Source organism: Bactrocera dorsalis, unplaced genomic scaffold (genome assembly GCF_023373825.1).
Source record: "Bactrocera dorsalis isolate Fly_Bdor unplaced genomic scaffold, ASM2337382v1 BdCtg015, whole genome shotgun sequence".
Lineage (NCBI taxonomy): Eukaryota > Metazoa > Arthropoda > Insecta > Diptera > Tephritidae > Bactrocera > Bactrocera dorsalis.
This window is the reverse complement of record NW_026038066.1, coordinates 61097-79293: the sequence shown is the minus strand read 5'-3', so window position 1 is coordinate 79293 and position 18197 is coordinate 61097. Positions and strand designations below refer to the sequence as shown.

At 38.8% G+C, this 18197-nt stretch overlaps 1 protein-coding gene across 4 annotated transcripts in view; it reads left to right on the top strand.

The window, feature by feature from the left end:
* LOC105225527 (dorsal-ventral patterning protein Sog) overlaps positions 1 to 18197 on the top strand; it is a 73264-nt gene that overhangs the window by 46844 nt on the left and 8223 nt on the right. For all 4 annotated transcript variants that reach the window (XM_029549912.2, XM_019989980.3, XM_049461249.1 and 1 more), the window contains 2 exons: positions 3645 to 3754; positions 7637 to 7769. In XM_029549912.2, coding sequence (XP_029405772.2) covers positions 3645 to 3754; positions 7637 to 7769 — 243 coding nt within the window. The remainder of the gene's footprint in view (positions 1 to 3644; positions 3755 to 7636; positions 7770 to 18197) is intronic.

The following is an 18197-nucleotide window of genomic DNA, read 5'->3' as shown; positions in this document are numbered from 1 at the left end:
ATAAAAGTATTCTTATTGTGAAAAATGTGTATGAATAAGAAGACAAATGATTTAATTTCAAGCATTCCGACGTTGCCTTGACACCTTCGTACGCCGCTCTGTGCTCTGCGTCACTTTCCCAACAAGCCTATCTCCTCCTCTCCTCTTTTATTTACATACATATTTCTTGCTGTTATGCACGAGTGTGGCGTGCGCGCTCCGTCGTTTATGAGTGTGACCGCAGGTTGCTTTCCATTTGTTCGATTTCGTTTCTTCAACACCCCGCTGTCCTCTTTGAAGTCATCTCGTTTTCCATTGAAATGTCCGATTTCGACTTGCTTCATTCTTATTATTAATTTGACTTTATTTTATTTCTTAAGTTCTGCTTTTATTGTTGTTTTCGGCTCGCCCTGGCCTTTTTCGTGTGTGGCATATGCAGCTTATTTCTGGAATTTTTATAACCCCACACGTTCTCGTTTACATCCAGTACAACAATTATTTGGATAATTTTTACAGCTCATTTGGATTTTATTGCCGGTCATTTAGTGTAAATCAATGGTCTGATTGCTCGTGCGGGTTTGTTGTGATTGTTGACAGCAGCAGCGCAACGCCGGCGTGTGATTGATTGAACTGCAATCATGAAACCACGTTGGAAATCAACAGGGGCCTTCTCAGGCTGTGAAAAAAAATTAAACAAATTAATCTGAATTAAAAGTTTAAATATACACTGAACTATTTACTGATTTTTAATTTGTTGAATGCAATTATTATACATACATATGTACTCAGCTAATCAGTTATGTTAAGACCTGGCGTGCATTGGGTCTCGTTCTCAGCTTAAATTGACGTTAATGTGTGAAATAGTGGGGTTTAGCGTTAACGCGGCGCCTGCGTGTTACCATAAACGCCATTTTCATACCATCAGGAACAACAAACTGCCTACTCGTTTATTACTACGCAAATTGTACGACTTGTTGTTGTTGGAAAGCATAGTAGCGCTGCATTTTCGATATTACTTAGCTTTGGGCTATAGATTTTCACTTTATTTAACGTCAACCTGAAACTGTTGCAACCCGTTGGATGCAAGGGAAAATGTGGGAAGCCATACAAAGCGGCCACACGCTTTTCAAACTGCCAACCAAGCTTAATTCTACAGTATGCCTGATCATTTTATTTTTTGAACTGTGTATTGAATCGTATGTTTTATTTGCGAATTATAAGCGGCTAATGGCGGCAATTTCGTTGTGATATCCGGTGTTGAACTATCGCCTTTGAATTGTGTGTTGTGGAAATTTGGTTTAGATTTTTTGAATAGTATAGAAATGATTTTTACTCTCAATCAAATAATTTTTATTTGGAAATTAAAACGAATGCTTAGGTATTAATTATTTCAGACACGTGCATACACGTTCAAATGCAATCTTTAGTTTTAAACTTATTCTACTTTCAATGTACTCTATGCATGATAGAGTGGAACATTTGATTTTCTAAATTTTAGCATTCAACACAATTTTTATTTTTAATTATTCCATAGCAAAGTATTTTTCACCATTTTAATTTCTATTTTTAATTTTCAGTCATGTGAAATGATTTTCTGCATAAAAGTAAAATCGAATTACTAAAAACAGTTTTATTTCGCCCATCAATATTAGTCCTAATATTTTATTTGTTAGTTAATTGCACACATTATAAAAAGCATGCTCTAAAGTAAATGCTATTAAATTTGATAATTGGCTCTTCGGTGGCCCCAATTAATGTCAGCGAATGATAATTAAAAAGCGATGCATTAAAATTTATAATAGAAAATTTCTTACCAGTATATATCATAGGCACTTATCTTTCTGAATGATTTCACTTTTGCATTATCAATTTCTGTCTGTATTCATAGCTCACTTCACTCGTTCTGCGCCTTTCCTCCACTGTCTGCTGCGAAGAGGCGGATCTTCGACTAGTGTCCCTGAAAATTTTTATTAATTTCTGTTTCATTTGTGCTGCTTTTAGTTGCTGTTTCTACTCTTTTTTTACTTTTTTGTTCTTGTGTAAGGTTTTAATTTTCCGCGTCTGTGTGTCGCTACCTTATTTATTTTTCCAACGATTTTTTTCAATATTTTCGAAAATGTACATCGTTAATTAAATTTAAAATCATTTCTTTTGCATTTCTTACCGTCTGATGTGATCCCGTCTGAGCGACGGTTTGCTTATTTTCTCCGAGTTTTTGGTTGATTTTCGCGAAAAAGTATTGTATAAAAATACACAAGACGTAAATTTCTTTAATTAAATTTAAAAGATTTTCTTATTTATATGTTACGCGTGGTTGTCTGCTGCATCGCTTTTCATTAATTTATGTTAGCAAAATGAGGTTTATAGCTGAGTGAAAAGCAAGCGTACATAAAAAAATTAAATAAAAATCAGCACAATGAAAAATAGACCAGCAAAAGGGACGGCATGGCATGGAGGCTTTGCCTCCGAGTTGTAAACGAAAAGTGGCATTGATGACGAACCGCCACTTGGCTGATTGTTCGGACGACGAGTCGACTGGTCGGATGTTCGGCCGGTCTGTAATACGCTGGCTATCGCATAAACATTGTGGAGTGAATTGTGCCAAATTGAATTGAACTGAATTGAATGTCGTTGAGAATGAAATGAAATTAAGACTTCAATTGAAAATTAAAAGCACTACTAAAAATCAATCAAATCGGGGAGATATAAAATGAGAATATAAATAAAACGAGCTAGACCACATTGTGAGTTAGTGGGTGGGTGGGTGTGTGAGTGCAGGAAGGGGGAAAAATATACAGGGCCACAAAGGCAGCAGAGTCAACTCATCATCGACGAATATCAATAGTGGCAAGTTTACGTTGATTGACTGACGCCAGCAATTTTGAGCAATTTATTGGCTGGGCTAGTGCGCGATTAAAGCGCAGCGTAGCGACGCAACGCAACAACGCAGCAATCAGCTAAAAAAAAGCAGAACGCACAGACAAAAAGCCAAATGCCAATAGCCTAAACCAATAAAGCTATAGACAACAAAAGCACTAACAACCGTGTAACAAGCGATAGTACGTAAGCGACCAGCACCACTTTGGCAACAAAGCAAAGGAAGCAATTAATTTTAAGCAAATTTCGTACACGGGTGCAGCAACAAATTCAAAAGACTATCCGCATACATATTTATATATACATATATATGTATATGTATACATATGTAAAAACGTCAAGCAAATATTTTATATGCTCTGAAATTTACAGGAAAAAACTATGGAAAGGCAAAAATCAAATGAAAAGATCATAAAAAATGGAAAAAACAGACAACATGTAAAAACAAAAGCAGTGTTGTATGAATTGCCGAGCCGACAAGCTGACTCAGCCTTGCAAGGCAATTTGTGTGGCGGAGCTATGATTTGGGTTAATTGCGGCTTATTGGCTTAAATTGAAATTGCTTGCTGATCACTTACGAACCAAAAGAACAGAGGCGATGTACGCACAGATAAGCGTGTTACTTCGCTTATATAAGCTTAAATAGTTTTTACAGCTTTAGCTTTTGTTTGTGTTGCCAAGCGCCATTCAGAAAACAATATGTAGCTTTAAAATTTATAAAGAAAAATAAACTAAATTTTTATTATTGGCATTTCTTTAATGTTACATTTTTACTTCTTTCGTTACAGTTTCGGAATGTCAGTTTGGCAAGACAGTGCGGGAGATCGGCTCCACCTGGTTCGCAGATCTTGGTCCACCATTCGGTGTCATGTACTGCATAAGATGTGAATGTGTAGCGGTAAGTGAAGATTTATCAAATATTAGGAAGGGCTTTCGCATCCAATTAAGAAATTGCTGATTTTTACGCAACAATTCGAAACGTGGTTTGTTAGGAATCACCGAATTGCAATTATTTTCGCACTTTAATTTCATTTGAATTTTATAAAAGCACTTAAATAGGTTTGCGGTTCGTTCATTTTTCTCTAGCCGCTACGATCGGCTTTTGCATGCGTGAGTAAGATGCCGCAACACCATGGCGTATGAGTAACAATTTCCTCACGTCTTGTGTTTGGCGTTTTATTTTTTAGAATATTAAGTGTATTTTATTTCTTTTTATTTGTGTTAAATTTATGACCAATGCCGACATGATTGATACGCATTTTAAAGGTCCTTTCACGATGAAAAATGTTTGCAAATTGCGACGACAAACTATGACACAGTCCGTAGCAAGTGGCCAACCACTATAGCAACAACAATAATAGCAACGATAACACAATAGACACACATCTAACATTTATAGAAATTAACACACCAAAAAGTATGCAGTTGAGACAGCAACAAACAGCGGACGACAGCCAGAAATTGTTAAACAGCGAAGAAAAATCGCATGCCAAATATAACACAACCACACACACATACATACATATACATATGTATAAAGCATGTATGTGTTGTATGTAGATATGAATGTAAACACCATGTGCCTTTTCGCCTCACCATGGCCCATGGTATTGGCTCAACACTTTTGACTTGTGGAATTCGGCGTTGAGTTTCTTCTCTCTGCGAATTTTCAAACTATGTTTATCCATACACACCTACACCTACCAGGCATTTTAATGATTTACTTCCAAACATACTGTGTTCTAAAACTTTTTTGGCAATTCGCAAGTGCCCTGTCGCTTACGGATTAAGTGATTCTTTGTTGTTTTTAAAAAGCTTACTTAAGTCTTAGTAGTTCAAAAATTCAGTAATTATTATTGTTTGAGATTTGGTATTTCGAAATATCATGACTATGTGCCAGAGTGTACATACACGTTTATATAAACTCACTGGCATCGTAATGGCGGCTAATTTGATATGAATAAAGTCCACACAAAATAAATTGACTTGCGGCTTGTGGTTGGCGGCTGGCGGTTGGTGCCTCTAGCTTAGCAGCTGACATTTCATTAGTGACCTCGCGCAAGCTCTGAAGAAATAACATTAATAAATTGTCACCGTAAAAGCATGTGGTTGTTCTCGTTTAGCACAAACTTCGCAGGCGCAGCTTTCTTTGTGAATTCGCACATCTGTACACTACATACTCATCAGATATATATTCCTTATAGAAATGACATTTATCTGCTGTTACTTTAATATAATATTTGACTTTAATGCCCAACAGTTCTGTTTGCTCGTTTATGAATTTAATAGCGCCTTGGTTTTCCATTCGTACTTATGACATGAAGTCTCCACCATCGGGCGCCATTTATACCCATACATACATATGTATATACACTTATAAACAGTTTTAAACACTGCAATCGCGGTATGCAATGAAACAGCGGCGTGTGCCACGCTCGAGCGCAATATTTTAATGAAACAAAAAAGGAAAAGTCTGCATATCTGCATGAGCAACACGTTGCCGCTTGACATTTAGAGCAAGTAAACGCCACGACAACAGCATATCCACGCCTCACTTTCAAACCTAACATGTACTCAACTGTACTTAGCTCATGGATGTGGAGATAAAAAAAGTAATCGCCAATGCGTGAACTAAACAATTGTTTTCTTTGTAATTTGCTGCAGTCACACCACCAACATTTTTACGCCTAACACAAATGCAACAATAGTACGAGTATTTGTAAAATGCTCAACAACAACGACATAACAAAACAGCAAAAGCGTGCATGCGCCAACAACCGGGTTCGAATCGGGGTAGATTGGAGCTGCAGTTAGGCGCCAGTTGCCACCGTTGCTATTTCTGTTTTTGCTCCCTTTGATTTTGCTGCTTAAGTGAGCACTGTCGATCTAGTTGGCACAGCGGCGCGCCGAAACGCGTGCGCATGCGCATGTGCACACGCCTAAACTGACCTGACAACTTACTAAGAAGGCAGCAACAGCAACAGATTGTAAAGACAACCGAGCAAAAAGCTGTGAATTGTGAACAAATTATAAAATTAAAGCGCAACGAATTCGAGGTGGGGAATTTGTCAACCACAAATTGGTAGCAAAAAATGTTTAAAAGTTAATTAGCGACGATATTAAGAGTTGTGTGAAACGAAATTCAGAATAAATATGCATGCATTAACACAAACTTACCTACAGCAGTGTGTAAATGGCTGCTTAATATGCGTACATACCTCAGCGGATACATAAATACAGATTATTTATGTAAAAGAAATTGGAATATTTAAATCTCTATTTTTAGTTGCAAATTAATTTTGGTAACAGCGGCGCCAACCATAATTTCCATACATATGTATATATGTACGTGAAGCGCAGATATCTGTCTTATTGGCTCGCTAAATTCAAAAATAAAATCATTTATGTAAATAAGCATTAACACTAATCAAACACAATTTGTTAGAAAGCAACATACAATGCTGCCTATAAAGGGTGTCCCAAAATGAACTAAAATCTTAAATTCGCCGCCATTTATATAGTAAACAACACTAAGAAACAAACAAACGTCAGCGAACAGTAAAACAGTAAAAAAAACTTACGTAAAAATGAGGTGTTACATTATAGTGCAGATGTCTTTACTAATGAACAATATTTCAAAAATAATGAAAGCTTGGCGGCCGCAGTTCGAAAATTGCATATAAAATATTCTTAATAGCGTTTTAGCTTTCTCAACAGAAGAGATTAATTGAAATGACGACAAATTTGAATCTTGCATTAGTTCTTGGGGCACCCTGTATTTATGAATAGGCACACATTGTGCATCAGCCAGTTGAAGAGAAAAGCCCGAAGTGAGTTAGAAAAGGAAAGACAAACTAAAGGATTATGAAAGCTAAATGCAAAAGAATCTTTATATCTAATATTTATCTAAACTCGAAAGTGAACTTCATTTCATGCTACTGATGTTCACAGCGATAAAGCTTCCATTAAAACAGCAAAGTTAGCTGAGTGCGGCTGAGGAGGAAAGTAGAAGAAATATAAAGAAGCATTTAAATGAAAAAAAAAATTTTAATATGAAATGAAATCCAACCAAATACCAAAGGAATAAAACTTAAATAGCAACAACAGACATATGTACTTTACAAGAAGCGTCCAGTGCCTGCTGACAGACTGAAAAGGCTGGCGATGAGTGGCGCTAATTGTAAGCAACAAGTAATCGGCTACCCATATAAACACACATGGTTCACATATACTTATATTTCCACACAGCAACACAGGGCGACAGCGGAACAGAGGGGCAAAAGCGCGCCTTTCTTATAACATCCACAAGGTTTTTCAGCACAGCGGGGCATTTAAAATTCAAGTTTACAAAAAGCCTGCGAATTAAATTATGCTTACATCAAAAGGGTTACATTGCCGACAAAAGCCAACACGCCGCGGCCAAGCTATGCCGCGTATCAAATACCGCCTGGCGCTTGTTGGCGCCACCAATAAAGAAGTGCTCCGCAACAAGTTGTTCTGTCTACGACGCCGTGACGATCGCATTTTAATTTCGCAATTTAATTATGCATCATCAATACACAACCACAATAATTGGTTGGGAGAAATATCGTGGCCACAGCTGCTTGCATACACACTCATACTCACATTTACATTCTAATGTCTGTATATTTGTCGAATAGTTAGTTGAAAGCCGGTAGCATAGCCTGTTTTCGCTTATGCGGCATTTTTACTTCATTTTTGTTACTCATTTCCTTATTCAAAAAGAACTTTTAATTTATTTGATTTTACTCTCTTCCAGGTGCCGAAGAAACGTCGCATTGTTGTGCGCGTGCAATGCAAGAACATTAAACATGAATGTCCACCAACATTGTGCAGTGACCCAGTCCAACTGCCTGGCAAATGCTGTAAAACGTGTCCTGGCGACAAAAATGGTAAGTGCGAGATTTCACTTGGTTTATAAAACGATTCATTCAATTCTAACCTAACCACATTTAAATGAAAAAGCATTGCGTGCTATAGTGAAAGCGTCACCTCTGAAGGCTTCTAGGTGTGTGAGACAATATTAGCAGATTTTCTTATGTCATATATAACGGTTATTTATATAACATTGTAGACTAACAGCTTCTGTTTTAAGAATGAATGTACATATATTTAATAAAATAAAACATTATTTTGGGCCTTCGCATTGCCTTGCGCGCTGTCGCCAGTCCCCAGTGTAACATTCTATGTGTGTATATATGTATGTTGTGTGTGTGAGATGACCTTCACGGATTTGTTTTCTTTCATATTCAAATAGCACTTTCACTCCTCCCGCTGCTGACGTAAGATGAATCACGGCGCACATACAAGCTGTCGAGCGCGCGAGCCCGTGAGCGTAAACGAAAAAGCGTCTGATGGACGTTTTGTCTGGCAGCAAATAAATGAATAATAATTTCGGGCGACAGCGAAATAATCGAAAACAACTCATTTAACAAGCGTTCGCAGCGAAAGAAACACTTGTAAGCGTCTGCTACTGTGCCCCACACACATGCACATATGCGCGATACCCTTTGCCTTGCCGCTGATAGCCGCCCTTGTACAGTGCACCATTTTTTGCTGCTCATTTTTGCTGGCGCTTTTCTTTCATTCCAAGCGCTCTGAATATTCCGGCGAGTCAATATTTTGACATACTCAATTACCATCGCGCTTTTATCTAAACACATACACATCTACATTTCTATGTAGTCGTATGTGCCAATTGACGCTTTGGGCGGCAAGCGCTGTTGCAAAGTGGCTGAGACGACTGCAAAAACAATGGTTATGCTACACAAAGCATTCTTACACATGCCGTTTGGCCCCTTTAAGCGCCCCTCTACATAATTATGCATAGTGCTCGGTTTTTTACTATTATTTATACGGTTTATACGTTTTCATATATCATCGAAATTTATGGCTGTGCAAATGTGCGTAGCAAAAGAAAAATTAACAAATTAAAAATAATATAAACTCGGAGCTTTGACAGCAAAATTTAAGGCACTACGGCGCACGTTAATGTTTTAGTGCAAAAATTCGTTTTTTATGCCAACAATAACACCAACACTCCCAACTACACACACACACGCACAAATATGCACAAACAGATGTACATAAATATGCGGGTGTGTGTATCAAAATTAATAATATTTGCGAAAATCTGCATGATTCGTGTGACGGAATTTTCTGTTGCTTTGCGAAATGTGAAAAAATCACTACAAAACAACAACAATAATAGAATATAGCTGTCATTGGTAGCGGAGATATTCAACAGCGGCGGCGTGAGTGAGCGTGAGTCGCGTCGAGACGACAGCGTCTAATAAATTGAATTGCCAATTGTTGTTAGCCGTTATTAGTTTGTCTGTCTTTTCTTATTTGATGTTATTCCTTATTTCAAGCGACAACAAAGGCAAAAAGAGCATCGAATAGTGTTTTTAATAAATTGCGTTCGTTTTTTCTTGCCTTGGCGAATGTCAAACACATATTTTCACGGCGACTCGGCGTCCATTTGTTCTGCTGTGCAAATATGCGTAGTATTTTCGGCATTTTCCGATAGTGTCTGAGCCAAAATTACACAAATTTCGGCGCGCGTTGAAGACAATGAAGGCAATAAGCGTGCTAGTTCCAAAAATCAAATATTAAGTCCCATAATTCTTATCGTCATAAATTTACTGAACGAGGTCGAATACTATATGTGTTGATATACTTAACCTTATTCTAATAATGCTGAGTCCGTCTATTTAATAAAACATTTTTAACGATAAAAGCGTCTCTATGCGAAGCTTCTCCAACGCGAATTGCTCTTAGAACTTTGATGGTTCCAGCTTTGCCGTTTGCAGTTAATACTGTAACCTTTATTGGCAAGTTGCCTTATCTTTTTTTAATTTATTTATTTTGTGCTTTTAATATAGTTTTTTGTTTGCTTTAAGTAAAAAATAGACTTTAATGGCCATCGTGCGCATCTGTTCGTATTTATTTTTGAAATTTTTTTAACAACTAAAATGACTACAACATAGGCCGACGAATGGAAACAACAAACACCAACAACAAAAAAACAAAAACAACATAAAAATTAAAATAAATTTGTATATGAAAAAATTTAGCGAAAAAATGTTGTTGGCCGTACAGATAAAACTGAAGCATACGCTCTCTAAAAGGTAGTGTATGTGTGTATTGCGATCGCCTGTTGGTATGTGTGTATATCGCAATAGATTCGTGCTGTTATGCCTTATAGCAGTTGGCGTCGCTGGTTTTGTTTTAAGGTGGCGCTCACATTTGTATAATGTTTTTTCTCGATTTTCATTTTTCCACAATTTAATTTATAACAACAACACATTAGTGTAACAACGGCGCGCAACGCTCACATGGGCGAGCACACAAATTTGTGGAAACAATGGACACCAGCCAGCATATTCCTTTCGTAAAATTATTAAAAAAAAAAAACAAAAGCCAACCAAAAAAATTTTAGAAATACCGGAATATAACAATTTAGAAACAACAAAAGCAAAAAGCGCCCACCATTGGCAGCATGTGCCGTTGCTAGCGTCTAGCTGTACACCTCACGAGTCACACATCCCCCCCCACAGCCCCACTGTCACACCGCATTAATGCCACACAACACAAAGTACAACTAATGGCTGAAACGGACAGCAAACAGCGGCCAGCGGACAACCAGTCACCGCTGAGGTCTAGTCACCCACTTGCCAATCCCTCAACTCATGTGCCATATGTCTCATGCCATACTTAACACTAGTCAATTTTAGCTTTTGTCTTTCTAACTTTTTCCAAACGAATTTGCTGCGTATGTTTTTTAGCTTCAACATTTTTTGGCCTTAAATCATATTATTATGTGGCTTTTATCTGTGCGACGGCAGAGCCAAGGCATCTAAACCAAAGGCAGAAGATCAACAGTGGCCACAAAACGACGACGAGCAACGCTAGCCGTGTGTTTCATTAAAGCGATGATTCAGCTCGACTAATTTTCTGCATGAATTGAATTCATAATTAGAATTCGAAGGCGTGTTCCAAAGGCTCGCTAAGACGCTCGAAGTTGGCTGAATAGCAAAATAGCAAACGTGCGGGCGTCCAAATATACGAGTGCCAGTGTGTGTAGGTACATACATACATACATATGTGCAAATGGGAATACTCTGCATGGACCGAGGCAAGCAACAACACCATAGCAACGGCATAAACGACAGAAGCTATTGAACTGTCCAAAGGCAGCGAAAATTACTCATCAAAATAGTTACGCTCGAATTAATCTCTATCGCCGTTGCATTCCATCTTTCACACACACACATACATACATATGTAAAGTGTGATATACTATGAGTATTAATAAGATGTGCGAATCATATGATTGGAGAGGAACGATCTCATGATAGGGATTAATCGTGTCACACAACAGATGCGTGGTGAGTGCAATTAACGGTGTGCTTTGAAGATCTAAAGCTGTCTAAGAATAATTCGGAAATATCTTATAGAACATATCATAATATATACATACATATACGTTTCGGTGAGAAAAAATTATTTTTGCTACAAAATTCATCACAGAATTTGGTGGAAATTCAGTGTTCCAACGCAATAGGATTTGCTTTATTTTAGATTATGAGGGCAAAGAATGTTTGTTGGTTATTGATATAAATTATGATAACCACAACATATTCTACTTTTAGTTGTTGCAATGGTTTTTCAAAAACTTATATTAATTATAGATTTACATATTCAAACATTTTTTGAAATTGTATTAAATTTTATATCGTGATAAACTTGATGCACTAACCGCACCACTGTTATCTGGCCAATATTTCGGTGCCTCATGACGCGCGGATATTTGGGCGATTCACTCGGTTGTGCATGTCGCGCGTAGTACAATCCATTGGCATGAAGTCATTTGCAGCACAATTACTTTCTGCAAATAAACTGCAGTCACAACAAGAACGCGCGCTGTGTGTTTTCACACTTTTATTGCCTTTTAGCACAACACAAATAGTTTCCGTGGATGCTTGCAAATGATGCGTAAATTTCGCACAAATTGATGGCGGCATAAAGTCACAACAAATTTGCCATCAAATGCAAGTGCGCACGAGTGTGTGTGTGTGTGTGCGTGTGGTTGCGTGCGCGTTTGACATCTTCGCATAATGAACTGCTAAATTCCAAAGTAGCGCGCTGTTAAAAATAAATATAAGGCATTGGCAGCGGCAACAGCAACAACAACAACAACGACAAACGCAAACAAAGTGACAGCAAACATCGCAAGTCGGCAGCCACTTGTGTGGCATAAAATGCAGCCGTTAGTGGCGCAGTGCGCCGCAACCAAATCGACCGCTCTCGGCTCGTCTTCTCAACTATGCTCCCCCCGGGTTCCTGGTGTGGCTGAGTGCCGCATTCATGTTTCCACCATGCGGCATCCGCTGCAACCTGAATCGCGCGCACACTAACCGCAACGGCAACGACGGCGGCGACAACAGCAACAACAGCACGTTAATAATTAAACTGGTTGGCTGCACCCAAACGTTGCCCGCCTGGCCGTTTGACCGACCGTTTGCCTGCACCATGTCCGTTTGTGTCGTTGTGGCATGCAACATGCTGCGCACTCATTGTAACACATCATTAGTTTGCGTTCTGTGGTAATTTTTCTTGCTTTCGGTAAGCAGCAATGATCCAGTGACTTGCTATGGCCACTCCGGCGGCAACATCCTCGGCAATTTTTATGAAATAATTAAAAAAAAACAACAAAATTAACGTCGATAGGGCGAGCTGAAGTGGGAGCGGTGGAGTGTTAACAGACAGAGAGGCAAAGGGGTAGGAGGAACGAGAACGTGCGCGCACACGCGCCGATGCGCACACAAAAAGAAAGCTGAGCTGCCGCTGTGGCAACATGAGGTGCAGATTAACTTGAACGACCTCCGGAGCTACATGCAGCATGTAGTTGCCACAACGAGCCAAAGCACTCATCAACAATGGCTCAGCTTGTTTATGTCACCACTGCTCTTGCTCTTGCTCTCGCTCTTGCAGTTACTGTTGCTGTCGATGTTGTCGCAAACACGTCGACAATGTGGCAGAGAGTCAGATTTGTCGTAACCACATAGTCCACCCACAGTTGCGGTTTCATGTCGTTTGCTGGTGTTCCACTTAGCATTCCTGTTGCCAACGTCATGTCGTGTGCTATTTTTTCTTTTGATCGTTGCATTTGCTGTGATCGCCGTTTACATTGCGGATGCTTTGATGGCACTTTGGCAGCTTTAAGTAATTTTTCATTTATCATTATGCTAAAAACAAGTTGTCGCGCATGTGTTTGCATATGCCTCTTATTAGTTATTGGTTTTCGGCATGCTTCTCAACGCTACCGACCGCTCATTGAGCTTTGTGGCAAAAAAGTTGGGGGCATTTCTAAAATTTCTTTGCTGGAAATAATAATTTGCTTATTTCAGTTACACTTACAAAAAGCCGGGGTAATGGCATATTTTTTTTCCAAGCTCTTAGCTTTAATCTGCGAAATTGTCGCTCGTTTTAACCGTTAATTCTATCGTTTATTACGATTACCTTTGCTTGGTTCTCCAGCACAATTTCACCTACATGCCTTCATACATAAAAGCATGAATATATGTTTGTATGTAGACGTAATTACAATAATCGTCGAGAAGTTTCTACGAATAGCGCCAGAACGCTGTGGCATGCAACGCGTGCTGGGTGTGTTGTGTTGGAACAGCTGCACCCAGGTAAAGTAAAACAGTTCACTTTTTATATTCTCCGTTTAATAACAGACAACCAAATGCAAAGAAAAACTCACCGTGCTCGGCAGCACACCACAAGCTCCAGAGTTGCACACAATTCGCCCGTTTATTGTACGTTGGCATCCGCTGCTTGTTTGTTTGCGCCCGATTTGAGTAACAAAATAATTGCACGTAGGAGGCCACATAAAAATGATATGGGGCCGTGGTTCCAAAGTTGCTTTAGAGTTGTTCTACGCCAGTTTACGAAGCCACTCGCCTTACTCACCTTCCACGAACAACTCCAAGGAAGGTGCGGACCGCTACCAAAGACGCTTGCAAATCTCAATAGAGCGGCGTCTATTAGCAGCGTCTTGTAGTCATTTTCTGCTCAACTACAGAAATCCACCCCACCAGCGACTCATTCGATATTAGCAGCAAAAATTTCTGCCAAGCGCCAATTTTTGCCTGAAATTTTCACTTTTTATGCTTGCGCTGTTGCTGCCATTCTGCCAGCCAACCAAGAGGCATTCACAAGAAAAAGTAACTGTCACTGTAGGCCCCCACCTTCTCCGTGTACGCTGACATACATGGGCGCCTTTGTGTTTCTTTGTGCACCAACGACCAACTGCTTCGCCACAGCAACAAAGTGATGCAGCAATTTTCACCAGCAACACACGTTGGCGTAAGTGGCCATAACAATAACGTGCAAAGAGTCAGCTTATTATTCATGTTGTTGTTGTTGTTCTTGTTGTCATCCCATTAAACGCTTGTTGCTTATTTAATGTCCGCTGCGGCCGCTGCACGTCCTTGTTGGCCGAAGTTGGCAAGCAGTCACACTGATGCAGCAACAATAAACGCCGCAACATTCACCAAAGATGGATTGCAGATTTAACTGCAGCAATGATGCTTAGTATTTTGCGCCATGACAACAACAACAACAGCAATGGCAAACATACAAATATACGGCAGTCATCTTTAATGGCATTAGCATCAATAACAACAACACCAGCACGCTTTCAGTCGCATGCTTAGACAAGTTGTGGCAGACAATGTTCATGGACTCGCTATTGGAATATGCCGCGTCGCAGGACCGACAGCCTGTTTTTAACAAGCGTGATGGCTGCGTGGCAAGCATCAGCGGCGTTGAGCTTCATTTTTTAACATCACGTTTTATTTTTTGGTTTTGCTAATTCTTTGAAAATTCAGCTAAAGCCCATCACACGCTATTGCGCCTCACGTATACGCACATATGCACTTCGGCGAGTTGGAGTATCACTCAATAATTTCATATGCTTAGCCTACAACTTACACAAATACGCATACATACATACATATGTATGTATATGCCTGCTTACATAAATAGTTAGTGCCATGGTTTGTGTGTTGTTGTTTGCTTTAGTTTTATTTTTATCATTACTTCTGAATATAATTAAGTATACTGCACTTCATTCGCTGGCGTTGGTACGGCGGCTACCACTACCATAATTGTGGTTGTGGCCGCCGCTACTGCGTTAACGCTTCATCATCAACACAATTGCTTCGTTAAAGTCGCCCATTTTTGGTTAGAAGGAATGTTGGTGCTCCGGCGAAATGCCAAGGCGAGTTTTCCAGGCAACCGAGGAATGAACGGGCGAACAGTATACGAAAGCTTCTACACGCACATTTCAACATAACATGGAAACGAAACACAGATCTATAAAAGGAATGCTTACTAAAAAATAAAAGAAAGGGAGCCGAGATTGGCCGAACGCAAAGGACGAAATCCTCATTAAAAAAAATTTAATAAAAAAATTCCCCCTAGTAAATAATTGTACATACATACATAAAAATTAAACGCTATCTATATATATGTATGTATATAATGGTTAATACAACACCAACAAACATGAAAGCATCCAAATATAAAGCAAAAGAACGCAACGAAGCCGCACAATTCCTTATTTAGTTAGTCCTACACATAGTTAGCCATACCAAATACCATAGAAATCGATAGATGCCAAATTGTACGCATATGCGAGTGCATGTGTGTGTGTATGTATACGCCTTGGCGGACACCCATTTTTGAACACTTTTACCTGCAACTTCAGCGCCATATCCGCACATTTATCAGCGTCCTTATCATCGGCAGTGGCGTAGAATCTGTCGGAGTGCCAAGATCACACACACACACTCGGATGCACGTAAACACACACACTTCCCAACTCAAAGTCATTGTAATCATCATCGCCAAGCGCTGTTTCAATTACCGACGCTCGCATTGTGTTTGTGTTGTTGTTTATATTATTGTCACTGCTTTCTGCTGTTATCGCCGTCGCTCACGTTTCATTGTTAATTTATGCAGTTTAATGGTATTTTTATAATGACATAACTCGAGCATTTTAACGCTTATTAAATTATCTCATTTAACTGAACGCTGCCATAAGCTGTTTAACATTATGTTCTACCAGCCAACCAACCAACCAACGAGCCAAGCGAACACTGCGCAATGCAACAACAACAACAACGTACGACGAACAGTCCACCGCATTGAGCTGTTCTACGAAAAAGGAAGGCACTGTTGTGACTGGGCCGTCTTCAGTTGTACTTTTTGTTCTTTCTTTTCGTTTTTTTGTTTTAAATAATCGAAACGATAAAGAAGTAAACGTTGCTCAGCGGGCGGTAAGACAATTTTCGATCGACTGGTAGATAAATTAACACTAAAAAGTCATAGAGCAACAAAAGCAAAAAAGCTATAACAACAACAACAACAACAAAATACAATGAAAATTAACCAAAAAAGGAAGAAGCAATAAAGAAACAATCAAATCGGATGAAGATAGAGAGAAGAAACAGTCATTGCAGAAGCAGTGGAGCAAGACCGCATTTTCCTGTGTAAAATTTTTAAAAAGATTTTTACATCTAATAAATACAAAAAGTATAAACAGTGCTCATTTAATTTAGCAAAGTGGCAAATTTGCAAAATTGACTCAAATGAGCGCTCCGTATCAGCATTGTAATAAATCAGCCGTTCTTCATTTATCCGTGATCAATTTTCTATAGATATTTAATAAATTCTTGTTAAAACATTTAAATAACACAATATCATATTTAAATGTACTTACATTTTACAAAATGCGAGAAAATAGTAAACATCTGGCAGTGATTTGCGACAAATTGGCATAAATGCCTCGCATAGTTCCAATTTTATCGCAAAATAAATTTCATGTAAAAATGAAGTTGTTTTGCGATATTGCGGTCTCCGATTGGTTTATGGCTTTTGCCTTCTTATAATAATTAATTAAAAGAAGGCAATCTTTCATTAGAAGTACCTTAAGTTAAATTTTATTGACGAGGTTCCTTAACTCGATGGCACGAACTTTTATGCTGTTTGAACATTCTATGCAACAGAGAGCAAGGCAATTTGATGTAGAAATCAGATCTATTTATTAATTTGCTTTGAGAACTCCTTGATGCAGTTTTTCCATATACACACTGTGCCCCTCAGCAACGTGCAAAAATCAGAAAATTTCTTTGTGCTCATTTTATGTGCCGCATTTAAAGCGGAAATCGAACTTACAAGGCAATGTATGCGCATACATATAGTACATATGTATGTATATACACAAATATGTTTAGGTGCTAGTTTGTCCAATGCAATACATAAGGAATCGAAATGCAGCGAAGGCAAGGGCTATAATAATCATAAAATCAGGATATAAAACGAAGCGCAAGTGTGGTGAGTAGTGGAAACCAAAACGAAACCTTAACTGATCGAAAATGGAGCGCGCATATGGGATATGTTTGCCGGCAGCGACGTATAAAAATACATTTGCTAAGATCGAGTTCACGGATTCCTTTTGGCGTTGATGTGAGCAACGCTTATGGACTACATAAATTTTAACTGAACTATCTGATCGCTTGATCAGTAAGCGCCACGTCCAACAATAAAAAACGTCAAACTATGAAGCCGACACAAGAAGACACATAAACACGCACCGATACGCATACTAATGGCATAGCTAATGTAAGAGATAAGAAGTACATTTGAAATCCAGATAGTGAAGCCAGTGGCTTCAGTCGAACGAAAATTAAACCCACATGGAATATAGACAAGCAATTGAAATATACTGTGTAGTTTCAAAAACCGTCAGAATCCAATAAATTGCGGCAGCATGAAACGAGTCGTTTTGAGGAAGTCATAAACTAGGCCTGCAGGTACAACTACCTGGAGCGCTGCTCTGAATCACTGACCTGTCACCAATCAGCGATAATCGGTGAGAATCTTTGCATTAATTTAATTTGCTTCTTTATAAATGTATACCCTTACGACATTCCATGCCACAGTTTATTAATGCAAACGCATAAAAATGCGATCGCATGGGTGTGTGTTCCCAATTAAACACAAAACTAAAGTAAATTTCTTAACCTCAAAGAAATTGGTTTTGGGTCAGTGATATTGAAAAATGTGTTAGAATACCTGCGAGCTGCCATGAGACTTCAAGATGTACCAGCGCTTCATTAATCCTTTGGCATAAAAAACTTCATTAAAATTATACTTAAGGCGAACAACAAAAGTCCGAAAATTCATTGAGAAAAAAATAAGTACACATTCACAGGAAAATAGCTTAGCAACAGCCAGACAGCGCA